Consider the following 16,474-nt stretch of genomic DNA (forward strand, 5'->3'; position numbering starts at 1 on the left):
GTTACTGCAAATCAAATTGATAAATATTTTAAAATCAAGTACGTGTGACCTGATTTAACTTTGAAGATTGGAAGAAGGAAATAAATCTAAATGCTGTATGAACATTTAAACCAAAGATAACTTTCTTAGAGCTTTTTTATGATAGAATGAGTCCTATATGGTAAGAAATAAAAGTATGAGCATGTTTTGAGATTACATACAATACATTAACATGTCTCAATAATTTTTTCCTCTTTTAAATGTAGCTATGTTCACTGAAGTGACATTTTTTTCTCCTTTTCCTGGTGATTCTGTCTTGAAGGAAATCTTCAAAATTGTTTTATTTGCTTTTTTCTTAGTACCATTCCAGACTGTAAAGTCTAGATTATGATCAACTTTTTGATGGATGCATGATGAAGGCTTAATGGGTCTTCCTTGGGGCCCTGTTAAATTTGCTTCTTTGCTGTTGTGGGAAGTTTCAAGGATTGAGCTTTCTCTCTCACTACGCTTTCAGCCCTTGGCAGATGTAAAAGACCATAATCTTGGACTGAACACAGCTTTGTCAGATGGCAGCACAAAATTCTGCTGTGAAGGGTATGGGTGAGCTCCAGGAAGATGCTAATGTGAAACATAAAAGCTTCATAGGGATATAAACAGTGACACATGCTGCTTCTAATGTGTGAGACTTGATTCGTTTTTCCAGCTCTTGGGAAAGCCTGTTACAAAATGCTCCTCCAAAAACGTCTTCTCACTAGAGGTGTAGGTGTTCGGGTTCCCGCTCCCAGCTGTTGAACCTTGGTTATATTTATGGATATTTAAACAAATTTAAACTACTCTCAAGTGTTTATCAGTAGAATAAGTATTGGACTCCTTTAGAAAGGCCTTTTTTTGCAGGTGGCAAATTCCTGAGTAATGCCAAGAAAAGTGTTAGCTGGAAAAGACAAACTGAAGGGCATTTTCCAAAAAGTTAGCGGCTTAGTTCTAGATGTAGTTTATACAAGATAAATGTGTTAGTAGTTGTGCCTGTTAAAACCTAATTTCAGAAGACTCCTGCCAACTGAGTCAATTACTCTAAATTGTGAATGGATTACATTTAAATGTTCTCTCCAGTATTTTCCATTATACTAAATGTTTTTTTAAAAAATCACAGAAGCATTTCCATGTTAGATGCAGCTGGCCAGTCCTCTGGGAACAACACTTTGAATACTATCCTTCATTCTAGGGCCATCTGGACAGCCTTCTCATAGCTGAAAAGCCGACACCAATTTTTCAAGTGCTAGACACACATCAAGTCCTTGCTCAAATTTTATCACCAAACCATCTGAATTAATTATCCAACAATTAATGCATTTGTTATAGCAGAGTTAGAATGGAAAATGTGTTGGCAAGCTATTTACACTTTGCCTTTTTTTTTTTTTTTAAAGGTTGATTGAGAATATTTTATTGCTTTTTCTCAAACTTATACATGTAGATTTCTCAAATGGAAAAAAGAGGCTTAAGTTTAAAGATCTCATTGATAATTCAGCCTTCAGTGGAAACAGAGTTATCATACTAACAGAGACACTAGCAGTAAGTTATTTACATACTATAGAGAAGTGAATATAATTTTTATTCCTGTTGACTAGAAAAAAATCCATTTTATACATGAAAAATATATTAAGGCAGTAGATATGTATTAATGTAATATAACTATTAGTTTATCTTCCCAGAAAAGCTTGAAGAACATAGTTCTCACAACTTTAAAACCACACAGATTGAGTGTTCAGATTGAGCCACGTCTCTTTGCACTCTCATAAAACTCGGTGCATCATTAATTCTGCCCTATGTGCATGTGCATTACAATGTACTTTTGTTATTTTATACAGTGTTTTCCACAGGACACTGCATTACATCTGTGTACCTGTTCATTCAGTGAGCAAAAGCTAATTAGAGTTTCAAATTTTGCTCTTTCACAAGTATGTGATATGTGTGCTGTCTTTACTAGACATTTTTCAAACCTGTCTCTAAATACAGGTTATCAGCATTGATTGGAGCAGTGCCTAGTAAATATCAACATCCGTATTTTCCGCAATACTTCTGGGAAACTGGATTTTAAATAATTATTCCCATTTCATAGAGGGGTAACTGAAGCATGATGCTAAAGTTAAAAGGGTTTCAGTAGTCAGTCGTCTCAGCAGTTTATGGCTATTTTATGTTTAACATTGCATTCGAACTATAATGCCTGTTAACTTCAGCTGTAGCTGAAGGTGTTTCTGAAAGTGCTACAAATTCCTTCTGCAAACTGGAGCTCTAGGTCTCATGGTGGGCCCTTAACAAGGCAGGAAAAGAGTATTAAAAAATGTGTTCTGAGTGAGTTACCACAGATCTCACAGGTATAACGGGATGGAAGGGTAGGATTCGGTTCCCCAGGGCTGTGCCAGGACCATGAAGCACTTTCTTTCCTTTTCTCATCAGTCTTCTTATTTGTAACATTTTATAGATGTTGCAGAAAATAAAGCCATTTGTCTGAGTAGGTGCCTCCAGTGTATCTTGTAAGGCATTCATAATAGGGATTTCATTAAGAGATGCTATGTAATGATGTAATTAAAGCTTATTATGTAATGAAAATATATGAGTGCTTTAAATTTTAATTTCACAGCTGGTCTCCATTCTAGCACTTTTTAACTTGAGAATTTGACTTCAAAGTGTTGTTAAGGTCCTTTTAATAGTGTTTAATATCCTGATTTTATTTATTTATTTTATTTTTTTAAACTCACTTAAGAAAACCCAAAACACTACACCAGAAAACATTGGTAGCAACACAATAATAATGTTTATTTCTGACCTTATCACTCTCTTTAACTACCCGAAGGGAGGTTGTAGTCAGGTGGGGGCTGGGCTCTTCTTCCAGGCAGCTAGAAACAAGACAAGAGGACATGGCCTCAAGCTGCTCCAAGGGAGGTTTAGGTTGGATATTGAGAAGTACTTCCTCACAGAGAGGGTGACTAGAGATTGGAATAGACTGCCCAGGGAAGTGGTGGAGGCACCAGCCCTGGATGTGTTCATGGAAAGGCTGGATGTGGCACTTAGTGCCATGGTCTAGCTGATGTGGTGGTGTCGGGTCATAGGCTGGACTTGATGATCTTAAAGGTCTTTTCCAGCCTTGGTGATTCTGTGAATAACTAAGTTAGCTTATCTAGCCAAAGCCTGTTCATTTAGGAAAAATAGAACCATAGCTGTCTGCGAATGGATGTAAACCAAAGCATAGGGCCAAATAGCACAGTAACAAATTATTCCCCCTCTTTGATTTATGGTATATATTCCAAAAGATCCAGTTCCTTGCAGATGTTAAGTGCCAATGTTCTCTTTATTATTTTTTACTTTGTTATCCAATAATGTCATTTTGAAGTACTCTTTTGATCAATCAGACTAGCACATATATTAAGTATGCATCTTATATTTCCACAACTAAAATTTCAGGGAACTGTAATTTTTTGACGTATATATCTCACAACATTCTCCAGGAAATGTAAGCTTTGATTAGCCAAATAAAAAAACATATGAATGATTAGATGATTTTCATCATTCATCAAGGTTTAGGAAATAAGGCCGTATTATTGACTTCCTGAGGCTACATTTAGCAATTTTAATTGCAGGAGAGAAGAGATGGTGAATGGGCTATGGGAAGAGCATGATTCAATAAAATGGTCATTCTGAATTGTGTGGTTTCTAGAATTTTGCTTTATACTCCTGAGGGTTTTGAATGAAAATACAGATTATTATTATTTTTAAAGCCAACAGAAGTCTGCTGATAATGGAATTTCTTTTTCACCCTTCACAGAAAACAGGATTCTATGGGTCAGACTTGAAAAACCACTGGGTCAGTACCTCTGGGGATCCCTTGTGACCAGCCAAGTGCAGGCTCAGCTGTGTGGCTACAAGGCATTGTGTTTCAGCAGCTTCTCTTCTTGTCCTTATTCAAATCTCTAAACAAGGACCTCTGAGGAATGGGCAGAAGGGAACATTTGAGAAGTTAGTATTACCCGATCTGCCCCAGGTGGTAACTCCTCTACTTGATGAGAATTTTCAGCTGTTGGGAAATAAATCCACTTCCATGCCTGTTGCAAGGCTAAAAAGAGAAGGAGGAATGCAGCCAGGGGACATCCTCATCAGTATAGATCTGGCTACACTATTCTAGTGTGTGACTGCATCTTGTGTAGACACATATCTGAAGTGGTTTTATATTATCTGTCTTTGTACTGCTGGCAATGTGGCTGTGAGACTGTATCATGGGCTGCCAAAACCCTTCTGAGAAGTGAGGAACCATTTGAGTGATCAGCCCAGGCTGACCACCTCTTTGTGACATTTATACTGACATAACCACGAGGTCAGATCAAAGACCCATCTAGCTCAATGTCCTCTCTCAGGCAGCAGCCAGGAGGGAAAAGTACAGGAACACGATAAGGACATGAAGTTACTTTTCCACATTGCTCAACCACTTGTCGGCAACTTGTTGCTTAGAGGCTTCCTCAGGCAGAGGTGGTCTTAGTAGGTTTCCCTGCTCCTCACACCTCATTATTTTCTCTAATCTCCTGTTCTACTCATGTCAGGTTCTGGCATCCAGCATATCCTGTGTTAGTGAGTTGTACAGCTTCTCTAAGTGCTCTAAGTAAAAATACTTCCTCTTAGTGATTTTGTATTGCCTTCCCTATAATTTTAATTTGCTGACTCCTTTTCTTGCATGAGAAACATGGAGAGTGAAGACTCATTCCTTAGTTACTCTCCTTAGGCCACTCATGATTCTGGGCTCTGTAAAAACACCTTTCTACCACCTCCTCATCTTTTTTTCATGCTGAAAAGCTTTAGCATATTCAGTAGTTACTGTTATGGAAATTGTTCTATTCCTTGTTGCCTTTTTATGTTCCTTTTGTTCCTTTGTTATGTGAGCTGCTTAACTATCTTGAGGACCTGTGTAATTAAAGGTGTGGAGTTCTTGAATGTATTTTGTATTCCTTACTAAGCTCATGCTTCTGCAGCTGATGCTGTTGTTAATACTCAATTAGTTTACAATTAGTCTGGGAATTTATATTTTAGTTTCAGCCTCACAGTGCCATTTTAGTAGGTAAAGCAATACTCCCAGAACTGCTAATGAGTTGAAAGTCAAGCTTGAACACATAGTTTGACAGAGGGAGACGAGAGAGGATAAAGAGGAAAAATATTTTTTGTCAGAGTACGTGTGTTTGTGTATACACAAATAAAAATGCAGGTGTTGTTGAAGCACTGTGGTAGAAATTAGCAGTGGAAAGTATCTTTGTTGAATAGCTTTGAAGAGATGCTGATTCTTTAGCAGCAGATGGCTGCTGAACAGGTGTGCTGGCTCAACTTCCACCATTTTAATGACAATGTTTCCCTCCTTATATCTTGAACTTTGAGGTGCTAAAGGCTTGATCCTACTGGTGCTTTTCTCTGTAATTCCACTCTGGGTTTCTGAATTAATTATATTGTCTGAATCAGAGAGGAAAACGGAGTGGAAAAAAAATGGTCAACTGAGTTTCCATTGCCTCAGTTTGCTACTGAAAGCAGCTTGCTGATTATAGCAAGGGAAAATGTTTACTGCTGATCAGCTTGCGCCATATGGGGAGCTCTTGTACTACAAAGAACTATAAGATCAAAGTATAGAAGGATCATAATCTGACTAACTGAAAGGAAAAAAAAAAAAGTTAAAGCTTTTTATTTGTACCATGCTTGCGTTTATGCTGTTCAAAATTTAGAATTAAAACAAAGTTGCACAAACTTCTCTGTCTTTGCTAATCAGAGTTTTGATTCATTTTCTCTGGAAACTTCATGGCATGTAACAATTTCGTTTTGTAAGCCTTGAACTTTTCCAGAAACCAGTATTTTTTCAAACTGTGATCCAATGGTGGCTGTGTAGAGATGCCAGGAAGCTGATCAGTGAAACAAAAATTCGGAGCTTCCAAACCCCCTTGCTTTCTACCACTCCTCACCGCAGTGGGAGGCTAGGTGCAGCTGGGTAAGGATTCTGAGATCATGACCCAATAACAACAAACAAGCTGTTATTGAGCAGGCATTCTTTATTGCAGCGCTGGGCAGCACTGGGGAATTCTCCACCCTGAGTGCTCCAACGAGTTAGTGAAACACCCCAACTAATATACACCAAAACCATGCATATTCAGTTCCATGTCAATGAGTTCCCAGAATTCTTCTACATAGTCATTTTATTTCCTGGAATTGGCTATCATTGTAATTATGCAGGCTCGAGGGTCTCCTGTGGGGGTCTTTGTTGATTCTAGTCCTTTGTCATATTTGTCCTGGTCTCTTGTCCTGGTCCTGTCTCTAGTCTCCCGCTGGTAGATTGCCCAGGTGGGTCAGAATCCACGTAACTTGTCTGTAGGCACCACAGGGTCTTAGAAGACTTAATGTTATCACAACCTACAGGATGCTTGACATAGTTGACTGATAGTTTCACAAAGCACCTTGTTTTAAAAGCAACCCTCTTAGTATAGCAAATTCATTATTTTAGTAAACTTTTATTAGGCTATATTTCTATTGAATTTACTAACGAATATCCTATGATGTATCATCAGAATCCATGATCTCTTGTAAAATGTTGCCTCGGGTTGGCTGTCAGCTAAATGGAATATCCTTGTTAGCTATATCCATCTTTGCAACATCTCTTTTTTTTATTGTCAGATGTATTTTTTCAGGGATGATGCTATGCATTTAAAACATTTAATTAGAGATCTATTATGTGTTAGTAAATCATTGCAAAGCAAATGAGCCAGCTACTGTTTTGGATTCCAACTTTTTCTGGATCTTTTTGGTGTAAGAGCACTGCTCATCTGTCAGGTCACACTGCCCAGTGAAGATTTGGTACCCTGCAGCTTGGACCCAAAAGGTTTACTTTATATACTGTCCTTCAGAGACCAACAAACAGGATAATACATCAGGAATGTTTTTTCTTACTCTGTTTCAAGTAGTTCAGTGGTTGTATTTTATTGCAATAAAAGAGAAACAAAAAACCCCAACCAAAGATCGAAATACACTACAATGATTTCTTTGTAATAGGGCTTTTCATAAAAAGTGCAACTTTTAATGCAGAAGCTGCCACTGTCACACCGAAATTGTGGCAACTGGTTTCATGCTACACAAAGAAACAGGATTATTGTCTGAGAAGAACCTTGGAAATTATATTTTGAATTTATGTCAAATTATTAATAGAGTAAAATCTGCAGTCTAGATTTTTTTCTTTGTGGAAACTTTCCCTGCTCTGAAATCAAATAAGACCTTATTGCTTTATATCAACAGATGTGATCCAACACAAAATAAAAGTTAAAGCCCTTACATTGCTATACAGGTATTATAGATGAGGAACACATGTTGCTTCATATGAAGTATTTTGCTGGGAGTTGCTCAGACAGTGGTTAAACTGTACATATATCTCAGAATAGTTCTTTATACTTTTTGTTGCATTTTTTATTGATATTATCTAGATATTTTTCTCCACATTGGAAAAGGGCAGCATCATAGAGTATGCTGTGATATATACTTCTGCTGAGGGGCAACCTCATCAATGTTTACAAATATGTTAAGGGCAAGTGTCTGGAGGACAGAGCCAGGCTTTTTTCAGTGATGTCCAATGATAGGACAACGGACAGTGGGTGCAAACTGGAGCATAGGAGGTTCCACGTAAACATCAGAAAAAATTTATTTCCTGTGAGAGTGAGAGAGCACTGGAACAGGCTGCCCAGAGAGGTTGTGGAGTCTCCTTCACTGGAGACGTTCAAACCCGCCTGGACAAGTTCCTGTGTGATGTGCTTTAGTTGATCCTGCTCTGGCAGGGGGGTTGGACTAGATGATCTTTCGAGGTTCTTTCCAGCCCCTAAGATTCCGTGATTCTGTGCTTTGATCTCTTGAAGGTGTGCTTCACACCTGTCACACCCAATTAACCCAGCTTACACAGAAAAGACCTGAGTGAGGAGGGTATTGGCATGAGGGAGTGATACAGACAATATGCACCAGAAACCAAAGAACTGGAGTAAAGGATTTGGTGATAACTAATCATGGAGCTAGAAAGTGAAGTAAAGGATATAATGCTGGAGTGAAGGATGTGAGAGTGGTGGTCAGTGAGGAGATGGAGCCAAGTGGCAGGTTACTGCGGGAATGTGGGCAGTGCAGTCCAAGATCCCTGTCCTTCTACCAGCTCTGCCTTTCCATTGCTCACTGGCCACTGTGAACTGCAGCAGCAGAGGAAAGCTCTTCTGACTTGGTTCCTGCCATTCTTTTTTCCCCAGCAATTAACCAAGATGGTGAACCCAGAGGGAGGACATGCCACTGCAAAGGAGGGCTGGGAGGGGAGGGATGCAGCAGCAGCCCCATGTCACGCTGTCTCTCTGCTGAGATCTGCCCTTGCACCCTGCTCTGGGAACTGGGTGCAGATAACTTCCATTGCTTAAGCAATGTGCATAAGAATACAGTTGCCATTTATGGGTTTATTGCAACTTACCCAATTAAATATTACCAGTGAGTAAATGTAATTAAAAATACTGTGTTGGTTAGAATCCTTATACTTAATTTTTATCACATGAATGTTGAGAAAGAGAAGTTCATTTCCTAATTAATTCTCAGATTGTGTGGCCACAGAGCTGAAGAAAATTCACTACCTTTGCCATCTCCCTAAATACTCCTATACTTACCTTTGTGTATTTGTAAAACATAATGGTCCTGACAGTGCTGAACTGTGCCTGTGAATGTGCAGCTTTGTTAGAAGATTTAAAAAATAGTGCTACATGCTCATTGATCTCATTAGAAAAGCTAAAGGATTTTTATTTCTTCTGTATTTGTGACTGGTAATCTTCATAGCTTTTTGTTAATCATTCAAAGAAATATAACAATTAAAGCATAGTTCTTTTAACTTAAGTTCAGGTACACTGGATAGTGAAACATCCTGTAGTAATTAAAACATAATAGGCATAACACACATTCCTTTCTTTCTGTTTGTTACTAATTTAACAACTTTCTCATTGAAATTCTATTGTTTATTAGTATAGTACTGAAATTTCAGTGCTAGTACAGTAGGCATATATGATGTTATTTGACATAATCATGGGAAAGTCAACTGAAGCAAATGTTCTTCCTGAATTCATAATGTAGACAAGCAAATTTATGTTTCTGTGTATCATTGTCAGGTTTGGAGATGGCTATTCTGTCAAAGTTTGGCTTAGTAAAGAAATAAACTATCGGAGAATGATTTTGGACTGTCTACAGCGGCATTTCCCTGGAACACAGTTTAAGGTACAGTTAAAACTCCTCCTCATAGTATTTGTTCTATGGCAATATTAAGTATGGGCTGGTAAGAACAATATATACACCTTTGGATACATTAATCTTTTTGGAAAAAGTGTCTATGAGGATCCCCTTTATTTTCCTGTTAAGCAGTCCTTAAAAATCTTGACTTGTGATACTGATTTAATCAAGTCCAAAGTGTCATTAATACAATGTAAATAAATGGGTCCTTTCTCTGAGTGAAAATTTCATTTTGCGTTTATTGCTTATGAAGTCCATGAAACTCACCTTTGTGTTCATGTGAAGTAGGAGTGCAGTGTAGTCACTGTCAGTATTAGTTTTGATTGCTTTCTGATGAGATCCAGAGATTATACGTCTCAGTCTTTACTGAGATTCTTTTATTTGATACAAAGCCTTACAGAAGACGTACAGTAATTACATTCCAAGAAAAACTCTCAAAGGCTTTTATATTTTTTTTTAATATGATTCATGTTTAGGAAAAAAATCATATAAAACTATGACTACCTTAGATTTGAACTAGTTTGTATGTATGTATATACGTGTATGTTTGCTCAGCCTTTTCTCAAGCTGCATTGTAACAGCGCTAGTGTGTTGAAAATCTATAGCATAATAGTGTCTTTATTTTTTATATCTTTTACAAGATTAACAAAATATCATCTCAGAACATGCACAAAATGTGTGCTCTGAATATGAATAATTCTTTGTGCTGCCAATGTAGACAAAATACATTCTTGTTTAAAAACTCGTATTTTCCATGTTAATCTGCAATTCAAGAGCCTGTTGAAACTAGACTGGTTATAAGCAACTGTACCTTCATTATAACGGGCATTCACTTTTAGCTGTTTTCATAATTTTTGCTTGTTTTAAGGGACAGCATCTTAACCTGCTGGAGTACCACATACCACAAAGTCAGGGATGCTTAGCAGAGCTCTTCAGAGTCCTAGAGAATCACAAAGCTCTTCTCCAAATCAAACACTACTCCATTAGTCAAACCACATTAGAGCAGGTAAAATTTCTTTTGCTTTTTAATTTTTATCTCTTTTCTTCTCCCCCTGCCCGCCCCCCCCCCCCCCTCTTTTTTTTTTTTCTTTGTGTCTAAACATGCTCTGTATTGTAGTTATTGATGTAGTATAACACTGTACTAGTACTGGATTATCCAAATATATGCAATAAACCAGGAGTTTCAGGCCATTTCACATCTACACAGTAACTTCATGAACCCTACTGCTTTTGCACTGGAGGTGAGCACAGTAAAAGCATCCCAGTAAGCCACATATTTATACTGTATGCAAGCATAATCAGTGCTTAGATGCACCTAGATCTGTGCAGAAGGTGCACAAACTTTCACGTCCATAGTCCAAAATTGGGGTTCTTAACCAATATCCTTGAAAAGGCTGAGACAGTCTCTAAATGACAGTAAACCTTAGACTTATATAATATTTTCCTTTGGGAGTTTTGTTTTGTAGTATTATGCTGAACATTAAAGAACAGTGGAAATGCACCAGCAGACAGAAGTGATCCCACCTTGGGCTGTGAAATCCTTTTTGGGCAAAAGGAAGAACAGGCTGATGGCAAGGATGGGATTTCTGGGTGTTGTGATGTGTTACAGCATCTTCATATGCAGCTTCTTCTTATGAATTCTACAAACTGAGTCACATCTAGTAACAATGTAATTTTTCTATGATAAATAGTGTGAACGAATTCCTTTTTCCCATGTGCAAATCATTAGTGAAGTATTCTGATCTCTACTGATCTATTAACTGCTTGTAAATTATCTCTTCACTGGATGGCTGCATATAAGGTAATTTCAGTCTCTTTGTTCAGGGATTATTCACTCAAGTTTAACTTTCTCTCCATTGTTCATGGTGATTCATCACCTCAGTCACCTGCCATTGTTTCCTCTCCCTGACTGAGTGTCAGTTTTAAGCAGGAAAATAGTTATCCTGAATAACAAAGACCCTTATACTGCATTTGAGGCGTTATTTTATATATGGATATGTTTATTTGAATCAAGAATTGCCAGCTTTACCTCTATGTTATTTGTTGTCAAATAGTTGGGTCATTAAAAAGCAAACAAGCTTTTCTGTAGTAAAAACTGTTTTAAAAAATAAACCAAGGAGGCACATTAGTCGTTGAATCATTACTCTGCAATGTTCCAAAGTGTAATTTCATCTTGAAATAAATATCTGGAACCTTATCTGTGATGATTATTGATAGAAACAGCAGGCTCAAGTTCTTTATGTGTGTCATTTCAAAGCAAATAAAAACAACTGTTTCCCACTAACTTGTGCAGCAGCAAAATATAATTTCCATTCGTAGATTATTAACTCATTTTAGGATTATTTTTATAATTAATCAACCACTGTGTTAGCTGGAGAGGTGAAGAGGGATTATTTCTAGAGTTTACAAGGCATATCTCTAGAGGAGGTTCCTCAACATAAACTATGAAATTCTGTGTCACAAAAGCTTAGGAAGGCAACTGAAAAAATATCATCAGTTATGTCTCCAAAGTTTCAGTTCTATACTGCCCTATTGAAAATCCTACTTATTTTTCCTGTTTTACAGGTATTCATTAACTTTGCTACACAAGAGCAAGGAGTCTCTCATCCTTCACAAGAATCTCCTGTTGTTGATCATGACCGCCTGCCAGTCTAGGCTCAGAATTTTATGCAGCTTCAGCAGCACGTGTGTGTGTGTTTGTGTGTACATACATATATTTTACATGCAACAGTTTTTCAGATCGTAACAATTTGTGTATGAGAAGCAAATAGAAGCAGAGGTGAGTTTGCATTTGTAGGCCAGGAGGAGTGATACCATTTCTCAGTAGAACAAGAACTGGTTACATGTAGACCAAAACTCTGCCAAAAAGTATTGCTTTTTAATTAACTGGAATTTTATACTATAAATGGCCTAATCAGTGTAGCTTTGTGTAAAGAAAAAAAAATTAAAAAGGAAAAAAGGCTGATCATAACTGTCACAGCATATATTAGATTTTTAGTGGTGGCTCTACATTTGAGTAATCACTTGCATGCAAACATAAGATCTAATTTTTACATGACAAGGCATTAAAAACCCAATGTATGGTAGCAATAGCTAGATTATCACCCAATAGTTGTATTTAATAACACAAATTGAGAGCCTCTTGACTTCTTTATTAATTCAGATCTGTGTTGTGACAAGCTAAATTAGCCTTTTTATTGCATAAAGGATGCACTGTATTTCATAAGGTTTTATGTTAAATAGGTTATTAGTGTACTAGTCTGCCTCTCAGTTACCTTAAGTAAATTTAACAATGTTTCATAAATCATACTTGACAATGAGATTTCCCTATGCCTGCAGGTCATTGCTGGAGAAATTTTCAAGTATATTTGTAATTACCTATTTTCTTTTTCTCTTATTTTTGTTTTTTTTTTGTCCCAAAAAGGACATCAAATTGCTATCTAATGGACATGATAAAAGCAAGTAAGAAAAGCATTCAGACACTGATCAATACATTTTTCAATAAATATATATTACAATGCTGGATATGTTAGACAAGGCCATGCCACAGCTTTCAGCATATGCATGCATAAAAAGAGTGAATACTTAATGACTAAAAACTCTGTGTATTGTGGTTGGAGAAAAAAATTATGAAAAAATTTAGGACTAACTGCCTCTTCTTCTAAAATCAGCCTTGAGGCTCCTGTGAAAAGTAGCTGATGCCACTTATATTGGACTGTGCTCTCTGATAGTTGAAATTGTAGAACTGGTGACTTATAAGTGAATTGCTGCAGTATAATTCTGGAGTGGGCAGGGGAGGGGAAGTTTACTTTGAGATGGAACAATCTGATTTTACATGAACAATTTTGCAGTGCTGCTACTTTAGTTCCCTGCTGTATTATGATGAAATACTAAAAAAATATATTTGTGTTCTAGGCTTTGCAATCTGACCCAGAATACTCTTTATTTAGGCTTGAACTGTTGGTGTGGCCCACTGTGCTCTTCTAAGGTCGTAATTCGGGTGACCTATTTCTGTATGGGTGAAATTAAATCCTAGAAAATAAAAAAGTGAAGATTTACAGATTTAGTCTCCATGTACATAAAGATCTGAGAGAGTGAGCTTATGAAACTGCTTTATCATTAGAATGGCTTGGTATATACAGTCTGCTGCAGAATATCAGAACTTTGCCATGGTCCTCAAGAGCCTGCTTTAATGGCACTGAAGAGACATTAAACTGCAACAGTTACCATCCTGGTAGAAGTGCTGTGGCACAATGGGATGGCCAAGTCTGAGAGAGAACCAGGTATCTTCAATTTCTGCATAAGGCTGGGAGTAAAATTTTCGGAGGTACCCAATCAGAAAAAAAAAGGCCAATCTTACAAAGCAGAATGGGAAAGAAGTAGTGGAGGTGAAAGAAAAAGAAGGCAAATGCAGGAAATTTGGGAAGAAACAGAGGTGTGCTAGGATAAAAGTGTCCTGCTTAGTTTCAGGATCTTAGGGTGGAAGAGATTGAATGTACAAGGCACAGCCAAGCATCTTGGAGTCATAATCTGAAACCACTCAACAGAACATTTCTGGAGCTTTTGCTCAGATGAAGAAAATAGAAAGGAATGAATATATGGCAAGAACATGTACACAGAGATTTTTTGTTATTGTTTGTTGTTTGTTTTGTTTTTCTGTTGGTATGTCTAGATCTGTAAATTGTTGAAATTATGATGGATTTTCTTTCTTTGGATTTTGTTGGGTTTTTTTTATAACTTATATCTCTCAACCATCACAAGTCCTTAAAAAAAGTGTACACACAATTTAGAAATTTAGAGGGTGGATTTTGGAAAAGAGCTGGTGTCAGTTCTCAGGCGGCTGAGAAAAAAGGTCCCATTTGTATGAAATTGTGACAAGAGTGTCTATTCCAGTTTAGGAAGTGTGCCAGGGAGCTGAATTAATAAAGCAGTCCAGCAGCTTAGTTAGACCAAGGTAAACATAAAAGCTTACAAGACTCACTGTGGTGAGGCAGAAAAACAGTAGCCTAGCTGAAATCTTAGAGAGGGGAGCTTTTTCAAGTTTTGGCTGTGTAACACTAATTAAATGTCCTTCTTTTCAGATTAAAATATGAAAGATTATATTATTTTAATAGATGAATACAGTCAATAAGGTTTACTTTGGATTGATGGTTGAGTAAATTCAGTTAACTGTGTTTTTCTTTTTTAAAATTGCTTCATATGCATCTCAGGAGACCCAATTTAATTCAGGCAAGTAGCAAATTATGTCTGTCTACCAATCTTTTATGGCTGAAGAAGGTCAGAATATAATTGAGTTCCAGTGTACTGGGTACTGTCTCACAGGATATTTTCCTTCTCCTTGACTTACTGCATTCCAGAAGTTTCAAGAAAAGTCTTTTGAAGACTTTTAAAATATTTTTATTTTTCTTTCTTTTTTTTTTTTTTTTCTTTTAAATCTGAAACTGGGAGTCTGGACAGAAAAGGCCATTTATAAGTTAATGATGAAAGAATCCTCAAATTCATAAATCACACAATCTTCTTCTAAAACCTCTGTTGTTTGAATCAAAGACAGCTGAGGATTTTAAACCACAACTTCTCTTGTGAGATTTTTGTTAGGAAAGTTTCATGTCACTTGGATTGGAAATTTTTATGACTATGAAAGCATTCCCTTCACCCTGAATTATAAACTAGAATTAAGCTTAAAATTAGAAAATCAACTGATTATCTGAAATGCTCAACATCGAAACTGGAGAGATGATATTCATACTTTAAGCAACTATTCCTCTGTTGAAATCAAAAGAAGAGCTTCTGTTCACCATAGAGCAGATTGTTTCAGGCTCTCATTTAATTTTTTAATTACGTAATTTTTTAGTTACAGAAAGAGGTGGGCAAAAATAAACTGTAGGTCTGAACCTTAAATCAAAGTACCAGAATTTTGGTGGTGGTAGAAGTGGACAGGATGGCAAAACTCATGAATTGTTACTTTGAATCTGACTGCTAATTAAATTTCTGTGTAGATTTTTGTCCTGAAAAGAAAAAAGATATTCTCTGATTTGGTTTAGTCATGACCAAAGAATTTTTTCCCCTAACCTAGTGGAAGATGTGTCATGTGATTTCTGGCAGAGAAACTGGGTGTCTTTTGAGCTTGTTGTCCTTGTGAAGTGTGAATCACTGCCGTCTGAAATCTCCTAAATTATGGGGTTGAATATGACTCTTGAAGGAACTGTTCAACACCCAGATCAGTCTAAACCAAATTTAGCTAAGAAATTCCTAGTCTTTTCCTGGTAAGTAGTAAAGCTGACACCTTCTTTGATTCAGTTTAATATGATTTAATATTTTTTTGCCAGCACTTTCAAGTTTTCTTTTTAAAGAATAGGGAGATCAAATCTAGCAGTGCAAAGATTGAGAGCTGACTAGGTCAGGCAACATTGCTGAAACCTACAACAACTAAAAAGAAAATGCTTCCTGAGTTGCATGTTAGATACTCACATTACAAATAAAACTGATGCTGCAAGTGCAGTGATGGTGGGCAGCAAGTATGAAGTAGAAATCACAGCTATCTTACTCTCACACAGAAATCAACAGTCTGCTGCTATCTACATGCAAGATACTGCTGGATGTCTTCACAGATGAATTCTCCACGCTGAATAATAATACAGATCACTGAAGGAAATAAAAACATTTTTCTTCTTAATTAAATTTTTGTATCACAATGAATATTGTTCCAGCAGTGCTCTCATGCCTATTGCTACATGGAAAAACATGGGGCACATTCTTGCTCCTTTCACAATGACTCTATAAAATACAAAATCAGAGACATCTACGCTGTAGAAGCTTACATGTCTTTAGCTTAGGCAGATCAAATCACTGATGTTCATATCTACCTTCCCACAAATTACAAATGGAGAAAAAGGAAATATAAGCTATATAAGCAAATTATTACGTCAACAGATGAGATTTCCAAATGCAACTAATTTATTCCAGCTATAGGACACCATAAATGCATAATTTTGCTGCCTGTTAGGCTGCTGGTGCATGCCATGGACAATTTAAAGCGCCTTGGGATTCAACAGGAGGAGAATAGGATCTTCTAATGTGCTGTGGTTTAAGGTAAGGATCAAAAAGGAGTCCTTCCACCCACATGTTGAAGCAATAAATGGTAGTTTATAGCTAAGTGTAATGAATATAATTTAAGGGAAGTATCAGAAGCACT

The 16,474-nt window shown here is 36.9% G+C and overlaps 1 protein-coding gene across 1 annotated transcript in view; it reads left to right on the forward strand.

Moving 5' to 3' along the window:
- ABCA13 (ATP binding cassette subfamily A member 13) overlaps positions 1–12,055 on the forward strand; it is a 165,533-nt gene extending 153,478 nt beyond the window's left edge. Inside the window, exons 54-56 of the mRNA XM_051610260.1 lie at positions 9,165–9,270; positions 10,151–10,288; positions 11,848–12,055. Coding sequence (XP_051466220.1) covers positions 9,165–9,270; positions 10,151–10,288; positions 11,848–11,937 — 334 coding nt within the window. The 3' untranslated portion in view covers positions 11,938–12,055. The remainder of the gene's footprint in view (positions 1–9,164; positions 9,271–10,150; positions 10,289–11,847) is intronic.
- The last annotated feature ends 4,419 nt before the right edge of the window (positions 12,056–16,474 follow it).

The sequence above is a fragment of the Apus apus genome, chromosome 2 (genome assembly GCF_020740795.1).
Source record: "Apus apus isolate bApuApu2 chromosome 2, bApuApu2.pri.cur, whole genome shotgun sequence".
Taxonomy (NCBI): domain Eukaryota; kingdom Metazoa; phylum Chordata; class Aves; order Apodiformes; family Apodidae; genus Apus; species Apus apus.